Below are 21,803 nucleotides of genomic sequence, written 5' to 3' on the forward strand. Positions count from 1 at the left end.
ATAGTAGTAAGTAAGCACCAGCTATTCAGATGGTGTAAAAGTGAATTTCTTGTGTGACCGCGATTCAAGAAAGGAACCAACGAGTTTGTCTCTACGGTTTAATATAGACAGAAAATACAAGCACACACAGGATACAAGGAGAATATATTCTTCCAGGACATTCTGGCCTATTGGTTATATAATCTAGTCACTCTATGACAGTACCCCAGATAATGTTTCCTTAAACCTACCAGATTCCATGAGCATCCTAGTGATTTATGGTCCTTCACATAAGAGCATGCTGTGTCTCCGGCCAGTTCAACCATCATATGTGGTCAAGGTTGACCCCCCACATACCAAGGTGTCTCTTACATTGAACCTTCTTTTATGTCGCTTCATGTCAACTACTTCCAGATGTAGTCGTTGTCTCTTCACATGACAAAGTGTCTTCTTCCTTAGAGGCTTTTGCCACCCAACATAAACATACACATGGCCTCAGTTATTCACAGGCAGGAAATAACTAGATACACATTTCAGATCCACAGATGGAGAGCTTTGTATAAAACTTTTAAGGGACATTTCACTCATATATAAAGTATAAGATTTCTATATTGTAAATCCATTAAAAACCACCATACATACTATAGGCAAAAAAAACATATCATCATACTTTATTTTTTATTTGTTTATTTATTGGTTTAGTTCAGGGACATTGCACACTAATAATGAACATTTAAGATGTAAGTGAGCCACACAAGAGACAAGCAAGCAGAACACGACAGTTACTAAGAAGTCGGCAGGAGAAGCAATTGCAGTCCTAATGTACACATAATTGATTACTGATAAGCCATATTTTCAGCTGTCCTGAAAAGGGATGGTATGAACCAATTTCTCTAATATCTTCGCAATAGTTAATTGTGTACCAAATTTACTGTTACAGTTATTGATTTAAAATGTTTACAAGACGTAAACACATATTACCATTTAAGTAATATTAACCACCAAACTTTCCCAAACATTTTAATTTATTTGATTAAATATAGTAAAAAGGTAACATTTCTGTATCTTCATCCTCAGACTGATGAAGGCTCAATAACTGAAAAAATAGTAATAGTTACATGTGACTTGTATTGAAACACACCTTCACCTTGCTGTTTATTTATTTATCTTAAACCGTGGTCATTTGTCAGTGGCCAAGAGGACGAGAAGTTCTGAGAGGAAGACGGGGAAAGTGGAGTGAGTTTGCTTTCGTGCTCCCTGATGTGAAATTAACTCTGTGTCACACACAAACTGGTGGTCAGTGTTTGTCCGCTATAAGGAGCAGATGGTGGCGACACCCGGACGTCACACCCATCATCATTAGTCTCACACACACACACACACACACACACACATGCACTTGAAACGTGAAAAGGTTAACATGAGCAAAGGTTTCGTAGACAATAAAAGAAAAAGTCAGGAGAATATTAATAAAAATGACTTTGAATAAATATAAGGTTTTAAGTTGAGAATATATGACGTTACTCATTTCGATTGTAATACTGTAGCAACATTTTAGAAATTGCTTATTCGAGCACTTGACAGATAGAAGTGACGAAGACGAGCTGATGCTTGATGCTTCACTGTGATGTTCTCTTTCTCTTCTGTGTGAAAGTATAAGAATGAATGAATAGAATTAGAGATGTTGAAGATCACAACACACAAAAGACCCACATTTTCCAACACCTATTTCTGTATTATTCCCCCTCTGCATTGACTTGAGAGGTACCAGTGTACTTTGCAAGCGCACTTTATCCTTAAATTAATTTAATATGTTGCAATTTTAAGATGTATATTATTGAGCATAGTTATTTATTTCCATACAGTTTTTGTTGTTGTTGTAAACTTTAGTTCTTTAGTCTGAGCAGCAGTGAGACTGAGTGTATGATGCTTTTATACGATCTATGGTATGATGATAAAGTCATGAATGGAGACATCTCCATAGCCAGTAAACAGCACCTAATTATATTTCTATTTGGTTAAAATAACACTTTCTTCACAGTATGGAGCATATTAAATTAAAACAGCTTGGATATTGAACTGAAACAACACAAGGCTGTGGAGTCATTAGCCTACTGTAGGCTAATTAATTAGGCCTACGTGTTAGTGGTCCAACTTCAAAAAACATTATTATTAAAATAAATAATAATATACTAAGATAGATTGATCTCTTCAAGAGAAACGTAGGCCTAACTTGGCAGTCAATACAGTTGCAAAAAAAAAGAAGATAAAAAATCAATTGAAAGACCGATTCTTGATCGACTCAAGAACATCTACGCTTTCATCCCTTGTGTTGTACACGCTACAAGTCACGTATACTGTACAGCCTATGTTTCTATTTATTACTACAGGCTATTGTGGACTTTCATCATAATTTTCCCTTCTCTGCGGTGCATCGTGGGAGATGGAGGAGTAAAGTGTGATTGACCAATCAGAGGACGGAGGACTCGCTTCACCCGGATGTAATACTTTCCAACAACAACAGAAAAAAATTGCCGGGAAATCCGCTCTGTCAAAGTGGCAGCAGAAGTAGCGCTGGGTGTATTTATGAAGAAGAAGCCTTCTTAGTGTGTTTGTGTTCACACTAAACACATTAACGAGTCTCTGCTTGTATTCTGTACCTGTTGGAGCCGATATGGATGAATATGACGAAATGTTCGAGGTGCAGGACGACTTCGACGACCAGTTCGCCGACGAGCTGGAAGCGATGGCTCAGATGGAGGGTGAGGAGCCGACAATTGGTTACTTTTTATGTTAACTATTCACCTGTGAATGCAAACTTCATCATAAACATGAAGTACAAACATTGTCTCTGTTTGAGCAGCTGTAGATAGTGATACTAGATAGTTAGTTTAGTTTATATCCATTATCTATGTCAGGATACTTTAGTCTATTTTAGAAATAGGCTAGATATGGACAAATCTAACTTGGCACTCACTTTTGTTGTGTGCATAATTGTGCATTATAAGGCATGCACGTGAAATGTTACGATTAACCCCTTAACATCCAGTTATTAACTAGGTAATTTCCCCTAGAAGTAGCTTTAAAGGTGCACTATGCAGTTTCAGGGGAGGGGGATTTGTTTACATATTCAGAGCGTGCAATTAGTTTACAAAATATGTTTTTTCTCTTCATGTAATTTTTAGCATTGAATAATTCTACAATCATTAATCGATACAAAATTATCTTGAGACACCTGGAATCAAACGAAGACTGGAATACATCTGTAGACAAATCTGTGAGCCCTGCTGCTGTTAAAGGCCTACTTCACCGGTTTGAATATGAAAGTGTATTGAATTCTGAGATCCTATGTAGTATAAATGTGCAATTTTTTTTTAAATTGGTTCATCCTAGCCTGAGAAAAGGCAGAAAGAGTTTTTTTTTTAACCCTATATTAATCTTACTGTGACATCACAGTAAGATAAATATAGGGTTAAAAAAAAAATTACTTTGTAAATATTACTGTGATGTCACAGTAGGAGAAATCACAGTAATATTTACAAAGTAAGGTTTTTTTTAACCCTATATTTATCTTACTGTGATGTCACAGTAAGATTAATATAGGGTTAAAAAAAAACACTCTTTCTGCCTTTTCTCAGGCTAGGATGAACCAATTTCAATTTTTTTTGCACATTTATACTACATAGGATCTCAGAATTCAATACACCTTCATATTCAAACCGGTGAAGTAGGCCTTTAACAACAGTGAAACAGTTACTTTTCAGGAAGCTTTCTAACTTCAAACAGTGTCCCAAGCAGCCCATTTTCCTGCGAGGAAAGTTTGTTTATTAAGATATGAGATAATACCTTAGAAAATGTTCACATCTCTGACACACCCAAAGTTTCAAAAAGTACCGTTAAGGTTGGAAAAATCAAATCAAATGAATTTACGCACAATCAGACACACACACACACACACACACACACACACACACTAGTAACTTTAGCATTAATTGTATGTGCTTGTCTTTTCTTCAATGCCTTTAGAGGAATCCTCCAAACCGGAGAAACGTCAGACGCAGGGTCCTGGAGATGACATTTCTGACATAGAGCACCTGATGGACGATCAGCCAATCAGTGAGTCCGCCCTGAGAGTTCAATTCATTGGGCTTTATTTGTCATGTGTGTTGTTGTTAGTTTTGTAACCTAAATCTGACTTTGTCCTCACAGCGCCAAAGGCAAAGCGGCTGAAGAAGCAGGAAGTGGCCAAGCGTCTCTTCAACTCTCAGCAGACTCAAGAGAGCAGAGCCCCGTCACAGGCTGATGACATCACACCGCCGTCCTCACCGGAGCAGGAGTTTGAAACGCCGCGCACCTTCAGGTTAGGGGAGAGAAGTTTTGTGACTTGTATATTTCTACGTATCATGCTTAAAACATTTTATTTTGTCTGCACACACACACACACACACACACACACAGACATTATCAGTCATTGTAATCCAAAACACTTTTTTGTCCAAATCAGCGAATATCTACTCACCATCCACGTCCTGTCCATAGGGTGTGCCTGCTGAAAAAATGTCAGCAGCGACAGACTTGTCAACCTGTTTGTATTTTTTTGTTTGCAGGTCTACCCCGGCCGTGTTGGACATCAGTGGCTTTGATTCGATTCCGGAGACGCCCAAGCGCCCTGCCATAGCGGCTCTGCCCTCGCTGCATGTGCTGAGGCGGCCTCCATTAGACGGAGAGTACGTCACTGTGACGGACTCATCAGGGAGTCGAGTCTACCTCCGACAGAAAGAAGAGGAGACAAAGGTTCAGATCCTCAGCAGTCCTTCATCTGAGATTGTTAAATGTTTTATAAACATTTTCCTCTCACCCTGAACCCTGATTCATCATCTGCATGCTTACATCTGGTGCCTTTTGTATTTTATGTTTCTGTTTTTCTCTACATTAACCTGTGTGTGTGTGTGTGTGTTTCTCTAGCTAGTGGAGTCCAGAATAGTACCAGACTCCCATGGTGCACTGGGGCTGCTGTCAGTGCCAATAAGTGTCTTGAGGGAACAAGAGGCAGATAAGGTGAGTTTGTGTATAATCTGCCAAGATGCCTGCACCATAACCACACTTTGTATTTTCTCAGTTATCACTGTGATGGCAATTTATTCTTTTAACTATTTGTATTCAGATATTCATCACATATTCAAAAATGTATGATTTAATGTTATTATAATGTACAGTAAAATTGTGAAAAAAAAATGATTGAATTTACGAACATAAGCATTGCAATAAAATACATTCGGCGATTCATTTCATTTGTCGATGTACCTGTAGGATGGTTTCAGATGTCCTGCATTTGTCATAAAAATATTTAGTTTTTTCATTGCACCCAAAAACGTGGAATGCATTCATGAATTGTGTCTGCTTCAAATATTGTTACATTTCTTCTCTCTCTCTTTTCAAAATCCTGCAGCGTCACCAGCTGGTGATGGAAGAATCTCAGCATCTCACAGAGCTGCTCACCAGGTAACTCATCACCTGTCTGTCTGTCTGTCTGTCTGTCTGTCTGACTGACTGACTGACTGACTGACTGACTGACTGACTGACTCACACACACACACACACACACACACACACACACACACACACACACACACACACACACACACACACACACACACACACACACACACACACACACACACACACACACACACACACACACACACACACACACACACACACACACACACACACACACACACACACACACACACACACACACACACACACACACACACACACACACACACACACACACACACACACACACACACACACACACACACACACACACACACACACACACACACACACACACACACACACACACACACACACACACACACACACACACACACACACACACACACACACACACACAAATCTGATTAGAGTGCATAGTTTTACATTTTATGTTTGAATTTGTGTCACTCCCAGTGGTGTAAACGACCCGTTTGATGAGCCTCAGAGCAGAGAAGATGAAGAGAACGACCCTGAAGACACAGAGGGCCGAAGGTCTAGACTGTGGGTGGACAGGTTCTCTCCCCGACACTACACAGAGCTCCTCAGTGATGATGTATGTGATGTTTTACTGTTTCTCTATGACTTTATGCCTCATATCTGCGGACACACATACTCCCAGGTGAATGAGTCCAAGTATCCTACACTGATGCCAGCTGTGTGTGTGTGTGTGTGTGTGTGTGTCGCAGTTTACCAACCGCTGTCTGCTCAAGTGGTTGAAGCTCTGGGACACCGTTGTGTTCGGGAGAGAGAGGAAGGTCCGCGCCGCCCGGCCTGACAGGCAGGCTCACAACAACCACAACCAGCACAACTCATTCAAACAGAACTCATTCAATCCCAATCAAGCCAACAATCCCAACCCAAACTTCAAGAGCTTCAAGAGCAAGATCGAAGTGACAGAGGAGCTCCTGGAGGCAGAGCTGGACCAGTACAAACGACCCAAGTTCAAAGTAAAGGAATCACTACCTGCTGAAGAATACTCATGTCAGTACATTTTATGATGAATTCACTTTTAGTTATACTATTTATATGATTTATTGTGTTTTTTTTTTCTCTAGGTGGCGATGTTGTCCGGTCCTCCCGGTTTGGGGAAGACCACCCTGGCTCATATCATTGCAAAGCATGCTGGGTACAATGTGGTGGAGATGAATGCAAGGTAAATTAAAACTGATCCATTAACAATAATGGCACTAAATTGTAAAAATTTGGTTTCCAATAATCCCGCCTCCGTGGTGCTGTCGATGCCTTTGTAGTGACGATCGCAGTGCAGAGGTGTTCCAGAAACGTATCGACACGGCTACACAGATGAAGTCGGTTTTAGGTGTCGACGAGAGGCCCAACTGCCTCATTATTGATGAGATCGATGGAGCACCTACTGTATGTCCTGGACACACACACAAAAAGATACCATGATTCTAGTGTTAATTCACTCCTTCAAACCTTATTGTAAATGTTTTTTTTTCTATGGTGTTCGACAGGCTGCTATCAACATCCTGTTAGCGGCTCTGAACAGGAAAGATGGACACGGTGGGGAGCCAGGTGCAGACACTGCTACAAAGAAGAAAAAGAAGAAGGAGTCCATTCTGCTTCGACCGATCATCTGCATCTGCAACGACCTGTAAGAGGGACATTGTATTATAAATGTCTTTTTATATTCCAGTACAGTAATGGCAATCGCTAAATACAGTATGTCAATTAATGTCTCTTCTGATATAACGTTGATTTCCTTTTTAGATATGTTCCAGCTCTGAGACCTCTCAGACAGCAGGCCTTTCTCCTGACTTTCCCCCAGACTCAGCCTTCCCGCCTCGCACAGAGACTGGCAGAGGTCAGAAAACACAGAGACACAGAGAAACAGACACACACACACACACACACACACACACACACACGCACACGCACACGCACATAAACAAATACATACAATCGCACTCTGGAGTAAACAGTCATTTGCAGACACACCAACAACCTAGCTTTACGATGAGTTTGTGTTGCAGATCTCTCTGCGGCAGGGCATGAAGGCAGACACTGGCACTCTGCTGTCACTCTGCGAGAAGACGGACAACGACATCAGATCTTGCATCAACACACTACAGGTTGGTGGAAGTACCGTGATAAAGTCTGGCAGCTGCATGGGTAGTTATTATTAAGATATATATAGATCATATTATATTATATTAATAGATTGATATGATTATATCTTGCCCTGAACAGTTCCTCCACGGTCGCGGCCACAAGCAGGTGAACACAAAGACCCTCCAGGGCATCTCCATAGGGCAGAAGGACCAGCACAAAGGCTTGTTTCACCTGTGGCAGGAGATCTTCCAGTTACATCGCACAAAACGGTAAATTTTTTCTTTTTTTTTTCTTTCATGAAATTGTAAAAGTATGGTAGCCTGGCATTCCCAGACCTGCCACTAGGCGCTGGCAAATAAAATTTGCTGCGCCTGTTGGTCTGGACTAGCCTGGCTCCGCCTGCCCGCCTACTTCCGGCCAAATTTTATTTTCCCTTCAGTAGTCAGTCTGGGTGTACAGCCCATTTCCCAGTTTTGCCGGAGATTCGACAGCCGGTCCAATCAGCGAACAGAGCGAGTGGCTGAGAACGATGACGTCGAAGTCGCGCTCCAGTTTCAGTTGCCAGAAGCCGGCTCATGACACACGTGACGACCAAACGTTATGCGATTGGTTGGCTAATCCAGAGTGGCCCTGGGCAGATCCAATAGTTTTAAACTTTAACAGACACCCGCCTCCATGAGTGAACGTTTGCCAATTACAGCACTGCCAGACCTTCTGTACAAATGAAATGAAGTACGATGGTCTGGTAGCACCAGGCTAGGTCTGGACCAGGGGTGTCCAAACTTTTTTCACTGAGGGCCACATACAGAAAAATCTACAAAGGGCCGGGCCACTTTGCAAAAATAACACATTTAGAATTAGAAGCTATTGGAGAAGGACACATGGATTTTCCATAATAATATTAATTTGAAATAAAATATTATGCAGGGTCCTCTGGGATGGGCTTGGTGCTCTTTTTCTTTTATGGGACATATTTCTCTGTAATATAATGAGTGCATTTAAATTATTTAAAAATTAAAAGGGCCATATTATATTATATTTTTAAAATGTGCCACGGGCCAATCAATCAGTTTTGACACCCCTGTACTAGTGGGTTAACTAAGAAATGCAAAAAAAAATAAAAAATTCAAAGGGCCATATTACATTATATTTTTAAAATCGGCCGCGGGCCAATAAAAAGCGGGCCCGCGGGCAGTAGATTGGACACCCCTGGTCTGGACACTCTCCATTGAAGCTTTTTCAGAAAGTCCAGAAATCCTGACTCACGTTTCAATTGGTTCTATCTAATATGGGCGCGCCAGAGCCCTTTGTATGGGGCTCTGGGGCGGACGTAACCGGATGACGACAGTGACGTGCATGCGACGTCGAAGCCGTGATAGTAAACATCAAAGATGGCTGCGGGTATGTTGTGTGAGTTTGAGACTGCTTTGGCCTCGACCCTTTACAATTTGGAAGACGGCACTCAAATATTTCATTAGCAAGTAAGTGGAATGTTCTGTTTTGCCGACCGACCACGGCAAAAGTTTAATTTAACTGCTGTTCGCTAAACGAACGGGGCTTAATACGTCACCTTGTGCATCGCTCTGATTGGTTGTAGTGCTATCCAACTGCGTGCAGTGGCATTTGAAATGCACGAGTAGGAGCCACCCCTTGAGTTGGAAATGACTATTGATCATGATCGTTCAAGATATCAGGGTCTGGATTTCCAGGCTAAAAGTATGGTATCTTCAATATATTTTTCCAGACAGCTGCAGTTACGTCAGAAATCAAATGTTTTTTTTTCAAATGAATGGATTTTGACTAAAACATTCCTATTTTTTCCTTTCAGTAAACGTATTGGTGAGGGCTTTGAGGAGGCACCGGGTTCAGGAGGTGGAGCTCAGAGGTTTCAGCACATTCTGCACTTGGCTTATTCTAGTGGAGAGTATGAGAAGGTTTCTCAGGTAAATGAACACACCTTCCTCATATTTAACTTACAGAACGGTGTAGAAAAAACACTGACCCATGTTTTAATAGCATCAAAAGAATTAGAATCTTCTGAAGTGACTAAATGAGACTTAGGTATGAAATCAGGTGGAACATCTGTTATCTTCTCCTCAGGGTCTGTTTGACAATTACCTGTCCATGCGTGTGAGGGACCCCAACATGGACAGTGTGTGTGAGGCTCTGGATTGGCTGTCGTTCTCAGACAGGTTGAACCAAGTGATTCTGCACGGGCAGAACTTCTCCCTGATGAGATACCTGCCCTTCCTGTCCGTCACATTCCACTTCCTGTTTGCCCACACGCACGTGCCCCGCATCAGCTATCCCCACAGCCAACAGGAGGTAGGCCTACTGATACACACTGTGTGCACCAGTCTGGAGCTATACCATGGACCAATCAATAAAAAACTAAGAACAAGCACATACATGGGATGTTTGATAATGATGATAAATGAGATATGAATCCTCTCCAGGCTGCCTCCCGTCTCCTCTGCAGCAGAAACGCTTTGTCCACCATGTTGGCTGACATCCCAGCATGCATCAGAACCAGGATCAGCCAGCTCTGCCTGACCCTTGATATTCTCACACTGCTCCTCGACATCATCTGTCCCAAACTACGGCCTGTAGGTTAAAGCATAAAACAGTTTTGTGTGTGTGTGTGTGTGTTTTCTCACTGGTGTTGATGAGGAACTGTGTCCGTTTGTCTGTTTGTTTCTGTGCGAACATTTAGGAACTGCAATTCCATGTTTATATATTGACCAACTTATAGAAGTTATTTGTTATATGATTTTTCAGTGAAATCAGGCCATATTTATGTGGGCAGCCAGTCATCTCAAACCCTGTGTCTTTCTTCCAGGTGAATCCGCAGCTGTTCAGCACCAGGGAGAAGGAGCAGATGTGTGAGCTGATCAGCACCATGCTGGCATACAACCTCTCTTACAGACAGGACCGCACACCAGAGGGACAGTATACATACATACTGGAGCCGTGAGTACACACACACACACACACACACACACACACACACACACACACACACACACACACACACACACACACACCTGTGGACACATGCGGAGCCGGTGTGTGTTCTCTGGGGGTGTTGAAGGTCACTGCTCTTGTCCATAATGTTGATCTGTGTGTGGCTTAGGGATTAATCCCCTTATCACCTAGTGTGTCATGTGTGTGTGTGAGAGATGGTAGTGGGTTGGGAGCAACAAGAGTCATCGGGGGTGGCATGGGTAGATGGACAAGCGGATGAAAGGATGAGTCAATGAGGTTTGAGTTAGTGGAGCAGTGAAATCGGAGGAGGAAGGAAGTTTAAGAGAATGCAGTAAACGACAGACACGGACTGGAAGGAGACTTTGGAGATGTTTTGTTCAACTGGGACCTTGATGTTTTGTGGGGACAGCAGAGAGAGCATTGTGGTGAGAAAAGTCAAGCAAACGGTGATATAGTGTATAGCATCAGGTTTATTTTCAATCAAGAATAGCAAGAATTCTCCGCGGAGAGGTCACCGGTTCCAACACACGTAAGTATGTTACAAGAAGTGACGACTTCTTCCTTAAAACGCCATGTATTTAAGGAACATTTGCCCCCCAGGGGGGGAGGCGTCTAACAATGGTTCGAAAGGGGAGACAGGTAGAGAGGCAGACAGTTCTAATGTACCTACTTAACCATGGGAGGAGTTTGGGCATAGGACAATAGGAGTAATTGTGAATAAGTTAAACATAGGCGTGGCTGTCCGAGTGGTGGTTTGGGCAATCTACATCTCAGTTTCAGTCACAAACAAACATGCAGTATATCCAATTACACTTATAAGTCTATATAAAACAATGGTTAAGTAAGCATTTCAATATATGAGTTCAGAGATATGTCATATGCAATATTTCCCACTACACTCCACTCTTTTTATCATATTATGATAACATAAAAGATAGCAAACCACAGTAAGGCAAAATATACACTAGGGGAGAAAACATTTAAACCCCAAAACAGTCAAAAGGTAAGGCAAAAGGAATAACAGGGAATAATAAAAACCTCGTAAGGAAAAAATATAAACCCAGGACACACAAAATGAGAAATTTGATCAATGGGAAAAAACCTCGATAGGCGTTGTTTGAGGAAAACATTAAACCAAATTTCTGTGTAAAAGAAACAAAACAAAAGTTTAAGGCCAAAGATACAAAGAAAGCAGAAACCAAAAGACGATAAGGCAAAATAGTCCTAGAATGCCTGTAAAGTTCAAAAAGCCCCAAGGGTAGCAGAAAAGGCACGGACAAGCAGCAAAAGCCACCACTGGAGGCAAAAATCAAGTTCATCGCCATCCAAATAAGGACAAACCTTCGCTTAAGGTCATCTGCCAGGGTGTAGGGAATAGGGGAGCTGTGGAGGATGTGGGGAGCTGATGGCAAATCCAGTCATCAGGGTGGTGGCTGCGTAGTCGGAGGAGTGGGAGGGGTTGGGGTTGTTGGTAGGGAGGGGGGGGGGGGGTTGTGGAGCGGGGAGGGGGGGGGGTAGACATTTCCATCAGGTCTGAAAGCATGGAGGGCGCACACTGTGCACTCTGGACGGAGATGAGGGTCCGGTAGACAGACAATAGGAAAGCTGTGTTTCACATCTGGATGGGGGGGGGGGGGGGGGGGGGGGGGGGGGGCAGGCCAGGCACATCAAGATTAATGCCCAAAGTGAGGTATGGCGTCGTCTGGCTCTCCATGGAGCGAGGTGGTTTGGCCGTCCTCTTCTTCGTCGTGGCTGGTTTTTCCCGCTGATGTCGTCTGGTCCAGGCTGGTGGGCTGTAGTCCTGTAGGTGCCTCTCGATCCGTTCGCTGTGACTGGCATGGATCCAGGTGGTCCGTTCTGCAACCTTCACGGCCGTCATGGAGGAGAGGAGGAGTTGAAAGGGTCCCGTCCATCGCTTGCCAAGTCAGAACCTTCGTCTGGGAGCCTAGACCACAAACCGATCCTCGGGTGGTGGCTGGTCGTGGTAGTGCATCCTTCACCAGTCTGTGGAGAGCAGAAAGAGAAGACAGGGGAGTGACCGTGACAGGGACAGTTGACAGCAGGCGTGCTAGCATCAAAGGGTTGTCACTAATGTGTGTGTTGGATGCAGAAATCACCGTGAAGCCAACTTGGCCTTGCGCTGAGGCCAGATGCCGTGAAGCAGAGACATCCACCAAAGCTCCAGGTCTGGAAGGGACAGCGGAGGCGCCTTTCAAGTCAGGACAGGGGGAAACACTGCTGCATACACTGTGACGCATAGAGGAGAGAAGGATATTGTTCAAATATAATCAAAGAGACAGCGACATGAGGTATCAACATGGCAAATTGAGAAAAGCCCACTAAATCAGCTTAAAAGGGAAAGAAGATAACACTTATAGCAGAAAGTCAAAGCCATAAATAACAACAATGTTGACTTGTCAAATAAACAAAGTGATCTTACCTTTTGGATGCAGTCATCAAGCAAAACGTAACCATACTACTTACCAAAAAGACCTGCAAAGCCCACAATGTAAACTGTGGTGAAACATCAACAAGTTTGCAGCAAAGTGTTGATAATGTGCAGCAAATAAAACAAAACAAATTGCAAAGTTAGTTGTGTTAAAATGAGTTGTGTTAGGTTTTAGGAAAACCACAGAATGCGAGAAACAGTACAAAGAAACATAAAAGAAAACAGGTATGGGAATAGCATGAGATGAGCATATTTCCAGGGAAATAATCAGCACCTACAAGAGTCGGGAAGCAAAGATGAAGTTAGTAGCAAAACAAGAAACAAGTTTAAGTAAAACTTAAACGATCGCTGCACGCAATAAATCAACTGAAATGCACACCCAAGTGTACAGAGTTAATCCAAACAACAACAAAAGTCAAGCATAAAGAAAATGCTGGAACAAGTTTAAGCAAAGCTTAAACGATCGCTGCGCGCAACAGGAAAACTGAAATACACACCCAAGTGTACAGAGTTAATCCAAACAACAACAAAAACACAAACATACAAAAATCAAGCATTCAAAAATGCCGGCAGCAAGGTGACCAATTTGGCTAATGGTCAGACAGACGCCAGAGATTCCACACAAAACACAGAGAGAGAAAAGGAAAGAAAAAAACAAGCCAACTGACTGATTTTTGGCAAAGCCAGAGATCAGAACTCTGTACCCTCACACATAAAACACCCCTCAAACTCAACCAAAACTATAACAACAACAACCCTCTCACTGTCTCACATGTGCTGTGAAGCACACAAAGTAAAAACTATGAGGGAATTGGCTATACAGTAAGTGGGCTATCAGTGGGCAAGGGCAATCTCTATCGCTTGCTCTGGGACAGAACCACAGAGCACTATACACCATCTCTCCTACTCTGTGTTGCAAAGATAAAACAGCCCACAGTCAAACAGGCTAAACCAACCTAAATGTAGAGCCTAACAAATTGCCAAGTTGCATGAACACGAGGGTTCAAAGGAGAAAGAATGGAATAGCAAACCTGCAGGAGGAAAAGTTAGTGCAAGCAGCCAAAAACGTTTCATTTATAACGGAAAATAAATGTCTGAAAGGTGAAAACTGTTTAGCATTGCATGTTTCAAAGGCATTGATGGCCGATCAAAACGGTGAGTGGGCTATCAGCAAAAGTGATTGTCACAGCGACAGTGGTGCAAGGCCATAGTGAAACAAGGGGGAGATACTTACATAAATGTAAAAACATGGGTTTCTGTGCTATTGAGAAGTAAAATGGGCATGTTGGCTGGGCCTACAAAAGGGGAATCTAAAAGAAATTAGCAATCAAGAAAACAATACAGCTTCTTTAAGAGTGGCTGTGCATGTTTATCTGTGGTTTAAAGAGATGTAAATGAGGGAGTTTGGCTTGAACCAGGACAAGTATTTTCTAAAAACAGATGGGCTAGTCCTCTTTCTAAAAGGAGGCATGTAGTAAACAAGATTAATGCTAGAAACAAGGCAAAAGTGACAAGTACATGGAGACAGGCTAGTCCAGCCATGACTGCAAAAATGAGAGTAGCCCTTTTTGCTACAGAGGATTCATGTAAACACAGGAGGTGTAGACAAAGGCATTTGTTAACAGAGTCAACTTAGGTGGCAGTGTCCCTGTCGTGCTGAAGGGAGACTGAAAAAACAGACAGAACAAATTATTTTAGAGATGGGAAGAAAACAGCATTAAATCAGGCAAGTTTAGCAAAAGTCCCCAAAGTCAGGAAAACATTGGGGGAAAACACAGTCAATCCCAGTAATTTACACATGGTGAACACAAGACAAAAGGCCATGGTCAGGACGGAGGATTAGACAAAAGGAAGATGCAAATGATGAGATGGTTGAACTAAGCAAAACACAGGGAGGATACTCACACCTTGGAAGTGGGCCACAGCAGACAAATGATAACAATAACAAAAGAAATACTCTAAGCAGAAGGTAAGTTAGCCTACATTCGCAAATGTGTAAACCAAAACAATACTGACATGGGCAGCTGAAATTGAAGGCGAAAAGTGACTAAGGCATATCCATAAGCTAGGCTAGATAGAAGAGCAGACATTCACAACAGTGCCCTAGGGAATCGTCGCTTACCAACTGGAAGAGTGTTTGACGCTGCTCCTCTGCTGGAGAGAGCAGCGGAAATGAACATGGAGCCAAAAGAGCCCACAGGAAAAGCCTCTGAAAGAAATCACACACTAGCAAAATCAAGTGAAAACACGTCAACCAGCCCCGAAGGCCGGCTCCTGTTTTTGCGTGTGGCTAGGTCAGCCACAGAAAATGACTTTGCACAATGTTCCCTTCAACAGGACAACTCCAAACTCAAAAAGGAATTTAAAACAGATAGGCAGCTAGCTTTAGACAAAGTTAATGGCAAGGCCATCTGAACAGGGAATTAAATGGTAGCTAAAAGACATATGATGCCTCAATATCCTAAGGCCACAGGCCTGAATGCTAAAAGTAAATGGTTCGAAGCGTCCTGTGGAGCCTTCGCTAGTCAATTGTCACCACCACGGATGGGGCAATCGCGCTTCCAGTGCCCGGATTTCTTACAATGGAAACAAGTATCGCGGACAACTTTGTTATTACGAGATTTGTAGTTGTTCGAATTGTAGTTCTTATTTTGTCTGAAGCGGCCATTTTGTTCCCGCCCACTCTCGTTCTGCGTGCCCTGAGACATCGCAATCGCGAGGATAGCCTGGTGAAGCTCAGATGAGCAAGATAAGAGGCTGTAGTCTCGTTACCGGTTTGTTTACATAGAGAGATTTTCACCAAGTCAACTTTGGGCGGAGAAGCAGAAATGCAAAGCTGGGCCAAGTCGGTTAACCCTGTACTGTAGAGCGCGTTGGAATCGAGATTGTTTGTGTCGGAAAGGGTAGTACAATCACTATATTGTATACAAGGCGAATTTGGATTGACTAAATCAGCCCGTTTGCTAAAAATCTTCCCCATTGTAAGGGAAAACACAGGAATAGGAGCACAACACAAGTTTTCTTACCTTTCCCTTGTGGCGCCCTGGCTAGTTAATCACAAAGCAAAACAGAATGAAAGAACAACAAGACAATACAAAAAAACAAAGACAAACAATAAAACACTTATGAAATTTCAAAATTCTTGCTATTTGATCGAAAACAAGCCCCACCAACACAAATATCTTGGTCTGTAAAAGGGTTAACAATTCTAGTTTAATCTCCCAGAAGGACCTGTTTAATAATTCAGGCTTTCCAAGAAAACTAAAATCTCTCTCTCTCTCTCTTTTTTTTTTTTTTTTTTTTTTTGTAAAACACAGAACTCTCCACTGTCAACAAAACAACCAAAATAGAGGGCCAACTCTGCCCTTATGCTATGTTCACAAGAAGGGAAAAGTTTTAAAGGAGTTAAAACCTGCTGGAGAAAAGAAAATTAGTACAAATGAAAGCACTGTCCAGCTGCTTGTCCCGGTCCGTCAACCGAACAAGTAACATTACCAATTACTAAACTACCTAAAACCTTCCTCTCAACCTGCTCAGTTCAACTTGAACAAATAAGACTAATTCGTCAATTCCAGTCCGGTGCTTGGCGGAAGGCCATTCAGATGCATTAACAGTCACACAGCACCCGGGCCGAAGCTAACTCGTGGCTGTTCACTTTGGCGTTCTAGCTTTATTACATTAATGGTTAATTAAAGTTCATGCTCACTTCCAAGTAAATTTAAACGGGAGAGTTTCGCTCCGACTGTAGTGTAAAAATTCCTACAGAGATGTCCTTAGAAGTAATCCTTTAACCCAATTGTTGTTGCTTTAAAACAAAACATATTCTCACATACCGATTCGGAGGAGATGACAGAGTTTCCCCACGGGACGGCCAACAGAGGTCCTCTCTGTCCCGAAATGGAAGGCTTGCTGTTGTCCGGTCCCGTGGACCCTCTGCCGGTGTTCTCCTTCCTGGAATTAGCTCGCCAATTACTGTGGTGAGAAAAGTCAAGCAAACGGTGATATAGTGTATAGCATCAGGTTTATTTTCAATCAAGAATAGCAAGAATTCTCCGCGGAGAGGTCACCGGTTCCAACACACGTAAGTATGTTACAAGAAGTGACGACTTCTTCCTTAAAACGCCATGTATTTAAGGAACATTTGCCCCCCAGGGGGGGAGGCGTCTAACAATGGTTCGAAAGGGGAGACAGGTAGAGAGGCAGACAGTTCTAATGTACCTACTTAACCATGGGAGGAGTTTGGGCATAGGACAATAGGAGTAATTGTGAATAAGTTAAACATAGGCGTGGCTGTCCGAGTGGTGGTTTGGGCAATCTACATCTCAGTTTCAGTCACAAACAAACATGCAGTATATCCAATTACACTTATAAGTCTATATAAAACAATGGTTAAGTAAGCATTTCAATATATGAGTTCAGAGATATGTCATATGCAATATTTCCCACTACAGCATGTTTTTAGTAGAATGAGATAACTGGCCCTTTCATTTGGGCCAATGCCGGCTAGGAGGGGCGAAGAGCAGCCACCTACCCAGGGAGGAGGCTCCTTCCTACAGGCTCGCTGTGACCGGGTGCTGGTCACCAACGACTGGGGCCTTCCTCTACTGTTAGCTCTGCTGCTGCTTCTGCTCATCTACACCTTCCTCTACCTGCCATCCCTCGCTCACCACAACACCTCTCTCTGATAGCTAACGGATAAACACTGTGTGGGACCTAAACGTTTAATATGGCAGACAGTGGATAAGCCCCCCAGTCCTCCCCCCGACAGGATCATTTCATTGGACTGCTCCTTTTTTTTTTTTTTTTACTTCCTTTTGGACACCGTTGTTGATTGGTCAGACCAGTGGCAGAATTATTAACGTAAGCTTCGAGCAAAGAGATATGTGCGCAGACAAAGATAATTCACTTCATTAGGCTCTTTTTGAAGTCAGAAGACATTTTAAAACATATAAGCACTTGCTTTCATGTGAAACTATATCTCTGGCCTGTTTTTCAATAGCCTCAGTTCTCTGACAAAACGTTAATGAATGTTTGCAGTAAAAGTTGTAGTATACTGATGTAAGTAAATGTAACTTGAATTAACCTAAGTTTATGAATTATGTGTAACTTGGAGTAAAAACAATTATTGGGATACTCCTACGTGATACACTTACCAGATACTGTAAAGTTCCAAAGGATAAACTACATTATATGATTTTCACAGTGTATATTGTGATGTGTATACATATTGTGTATAACAATCTGCCATGTTAAGAAAGGAGTTTGTCTCAGCAGCTCTTTCATTACAGTTATAACTTAAATGTCTCATAATGCCATATTATCTTATTTATGTTATATTTAGGTCCATAAGGCATGTAGTGAGAGTGTTTACTTGTCACACTTGTTTGTTTGTGTGTGTGTGTGTGTGTGTGTGTGTGTGTGTGTGTGTGTGTGTGTGTGTGTGTGTGTGTGTGTGTGTGTGTGTGTGTGTATAGAGAGAATGAAGATCAACTCTAAGAGGATTAAGGTTTTAGGGTCAGAATGACAGATTCAGTTTTTTTAATTAAGATTACAAACTATGGCACTCATACTGGAAGCTTTTTTTTGTTATTTTATCTGTCATCTTTCAAGGTTGACCTCTGTGTAATTTATTTGTCTTTGTTTGGTTATTTACTCTGTGTGTGTGTGTGTGTGTGTGTGTGTGTGTGTGTGTGTGTGTGTGTGTGTGTGTGTGTGTGTGTGTGTGTGTGTGTGTGTGTGTGTGTGTGTGTGTGTGTGTGTGTGTGTGTGTGTGTGTGTGTGTGTGTGTGTGTGTGTGTGTGTGTGTGTGTGTGTGTGTGTGTGTGTGTGTGTGTGTGTGTGTGTGTGTTTTTTGCAGGCGTGTTGAGGAGGTGGTGAGGTTCTCGGGCCTGCCTCCGCGCCGTCAGCTGACGTATCAGGCCAAACAAACCATCAGCAGAGAGATGGAGCAGGAGAAGATGAGGAGGGCCGAGCAACTCATGCTGCAACGAAACCCTGCAGTGGTGAGACTTTACGCACGCACGCACACACACACACACACACACACACACACACACACGCATGTTTTACACTGTAAACCAGCAGGTCACTGTGTTTCTGTGCGTGTGTTAATAATCTAATGTGTTTATAAAATATACTGTCTGTATGATACAGAAAAAGGGAGAAAAAAAGAGTGCTGCTGGTCCTACAACAACCATGAACCATCAGCAGAGGCTGGAGACAATCGTCAAACAGACCACAGTGGAGATCAGGGTGAGAGGCACAATCACACACGTACATACTTGTTTTTATTACTTAGGAGGACATTACATGGACCTATACATTGGACAGGCATCGACTTGTTAGTTGATGCCTGTAGGTGGAGCCAGAGAGGAGCAGCCAGCATCTGTTCACTGATCATCTGAGTGTTATAATAGTTCAGTAACAGAGTGACAGAGAGAGAGAGAGAGAGAGAGAGAGAGAGAAAGATAGCCTCTAGAGGGCAGAAATGAGGATAATGACAAGCCACTGGGTTACGGTCCCTCGTGGAGAAACTATGAAATTAGGCTAATGAGTGTGTGTGAGTGCGTGTATTAATGTGAATGTTCATTGTTATTGACCTCGTTATTGAGGAGAGTGTTTTAGAAACTTCCTTATATTATGAACTTGATTCTCCTCATCACTGTGTGTGTGTGTGTGTGTGTGTGTGTGTGTGTGTGTGTGTGTGTGTGTGTGTGTGTGTGTGTGTGTGTGTGTGTGTGTGTGTGTGTGTGTGTGTGTGTGTGTGTGTGTGTGTGTGTGTGTGTGTGTGTGTGTTGCAGCCGGAGGTGGATTTCTTCGGTCGAACTGTCGCCCCCAAACCTCAGAAACTGCATTCTTCTTCCTCAGACAAAGGTAGCGTGAGACATCAGTAGTAACCACTCTTTTGCGCACACACAGGCCGTTGAGGGAAAAATGCCTCAAGGCACATCAGGTCCAAACACACACCAGAGGTGATTACTGCTGCTGTGTGTTACATAACCCTTCTAATTTAACGCCCCTGTGGCACACTGCAGGCAGGAAATCTGGACCGACAATAACACTGCTAACCAATAGCACTGCTAACCATAGTGTCTGTTATATTATGTTTCTAGTAGCAACATTAAAGACGTGAAATGCCTGATCTACGGCCAGCTTCTTATATATCAGCCAGGAGAATTAAAAATGTTCATCATTGTTTAATGTTAATGGCATATTTAATACTGCTTGAATTACTACTTTTGCTCTATTTTGTTTTTCAATTCCAAAGATCATTGCAGATAAAAAGTTTGGAGAGAGTGGTTTCTGTGTTCAGCGGAAACTGCTGTTTTTTAATGCATCGCAGCTCCACTCCAAAAATAGAACATTTGCATAAACAGCGAGAGTCTTGAACAAAATGATGTTTCCACTCTGGCTTGCAGTTTTGAAAAGGCACACAAGCTTGGAAAAGCATAGAGACACACAATTATTGCTTTTGTTTTTATAGTATGTCTCTTATTACCTCATGAACATGTTCCTCTCAATGTGGAAGAAGAAAAGGTTTTAAACATTCTGTGAATGTGTCAAACACTGGAACATTTTAATTACATTGGTAACACAGGCCTAGTACAGGTGAGTTCAGCGCCTAGTAGTCGTGGCAATTAAAAGTGAACTCATTAAAATCACTATCTACCTTTTTAAAGCAACACAATCCCCCAAATTGATCAACACGGTAATGAAGAGGCAGCTGCAGAGCTGTGACTAATCACCTGGTTGATTGCTTTGACATGCGTCAGTACACATAATACTAACACCACACTTGCATGACCATGCCAGAGCCGTGCCGGACATGCAAATACATCTGTAGTTAACAAGCGACAATCTTCTGTGAACAGTGAGGCTGCCACCACCAGTTAAGTCTTGGATAAAGTCATGGATAAGTGGACGCCTGTCTCTCTCTACATACTACAGCACACAGGGCCTTTGTGGTCAAAGTGACAAAAATGTGTATCAAGAACACTCTCTCTATGTGAATACAGAAAGGATTGTTTGTATTGAAAGTAGGGCTCCAGTAAGTTGAATAATCGGTAATGAACAATTGGTCTGAACAAAAAATTAAAATAAACTCCAAGCGTATTAAGCTTTTCTAATCACATTACTAAGCTGCAAATCCTCACTTCGGAGAAGTAATTTATTTGATCACTTTCATTTATTAAACTAAAGCCTGGATCAATTAGTTGATGAAATTAATCCATTGCAATATTGAAAATCAATTGTATAAAATCAAGATATATATACCTTTGGGCTCAGACAAAACAAGCATTTAAAAACCTGAGATTGTGACATGTTACAGACAAGTCACATTATTGAGAACCAGATTAATCTAATCTATGAAAAATCATCATTTTTAGATTAACAAATACTTTCACTTGTTTTTCAATCACTTTTCAGTCAATGTAATTAAAGAGAATAAGTGACTAATCTTGTAATCACTAGGCATTCAGAAGCAGCTCTCTGCTCCTTTAAATAACCCTGCATCGCATTAAATTCCATCATAACGCTCTTTTCCTCTCTGTAGGTGAGAAGTCTCCAGTCGTCTCTATGGGAAAAGCAGTGGGCAACAGTGACGTGTGGTTCCGCTTTAACGAGGGCATGTCCAACGCTGTCAGACGAAATGTCTACATCAGGGAGCTACTGTAACCCCCCAAAACACACACACACACACACACACACACACACACACACACACACACACACACACACACACACACACACACAC

At 42.3% G+C, this 21,803-nt stretch overlaps 1 protein-coding gene across 1 annotated transcript; it reads left to right on the top strand.

Annotated features, from left to right (window-relative positions):
* Positions 1-2,576: 2,576 nt before the first annotated feature.
* Positions 2,577-21,803, top strand: chtf18 (CTF18, chromosome transmission fidelity factor 18 homolog). Its single transcript, XM_080029257.1, has 22 exons — positions 2,577-2,741; positions 4,006-4,095; positions 4,189-4,339; positions 4,587-4,773; positions 4,945-5,037; positions 5,429-5,481; positions 5,956-6,094; positions 6,228-6,488; positions 6,597-6,694; positions 6,792-6,915; positions 7,017-7,156; positions 7,273-7,366; positions 7,536-7,634; positions 7,753-7,883; positions 9,443-9,557; positions 9,715-9,939; positions 10,071-10,220; positions 10,454-10,584; positions 18,906-19,050; positions 19,202-19,300; positions 19,849-19,921; positions 21,603-21,803. Exons 1-22 carry the CDS (start codon positions 2,654-2,656, stop codon positions 21,722-21,724), a joined length of 2,808 nt encoding a protein of 935 aa, XP_079885383.1. The 5' UTR covers positions 2,577-2,653; the 3' UTR covers positions 21,725-21,803.

The sequence above is a fragment of the Ammodytes marinus genome (genome assembly GCF_949987685.1).
Source record: "Ammodytes marinus genome assembly, chromosome: 6".
In the NCBI taxonomy this organism is placed as follows: Eukaryota; Metazoa; Chordata; class Actinopteri; order Uranoscopiformes; family Ammodytidae; genus Ammodytes; species Ammodytes marinus.

Bases quoted from the DNA above. Each gene is read 5' to 3' on its own strand.
- chtf18 (XM_080029257.1), top strand. From the start codon at position 2,654: ATGGATGAATATGACGAAATGTTCGAGGTGCAGGACGACTTCGACGAC. The intron at 7,367-7,535 runs GTCAGAAAACAC...TTTGTGTTGCAG, and splicing joins TCGCACAGAGACTGGCAGAG to ATCTCTCTGCGGCAGGGCAT. The intron at 19,301-19,848 runs GTGAGAGGCACA...TGTGTGTTGCAG, and splicing joins AGACCACAGTGGAGATCAGG to CCGGAGGTGGATTTCTTCGG.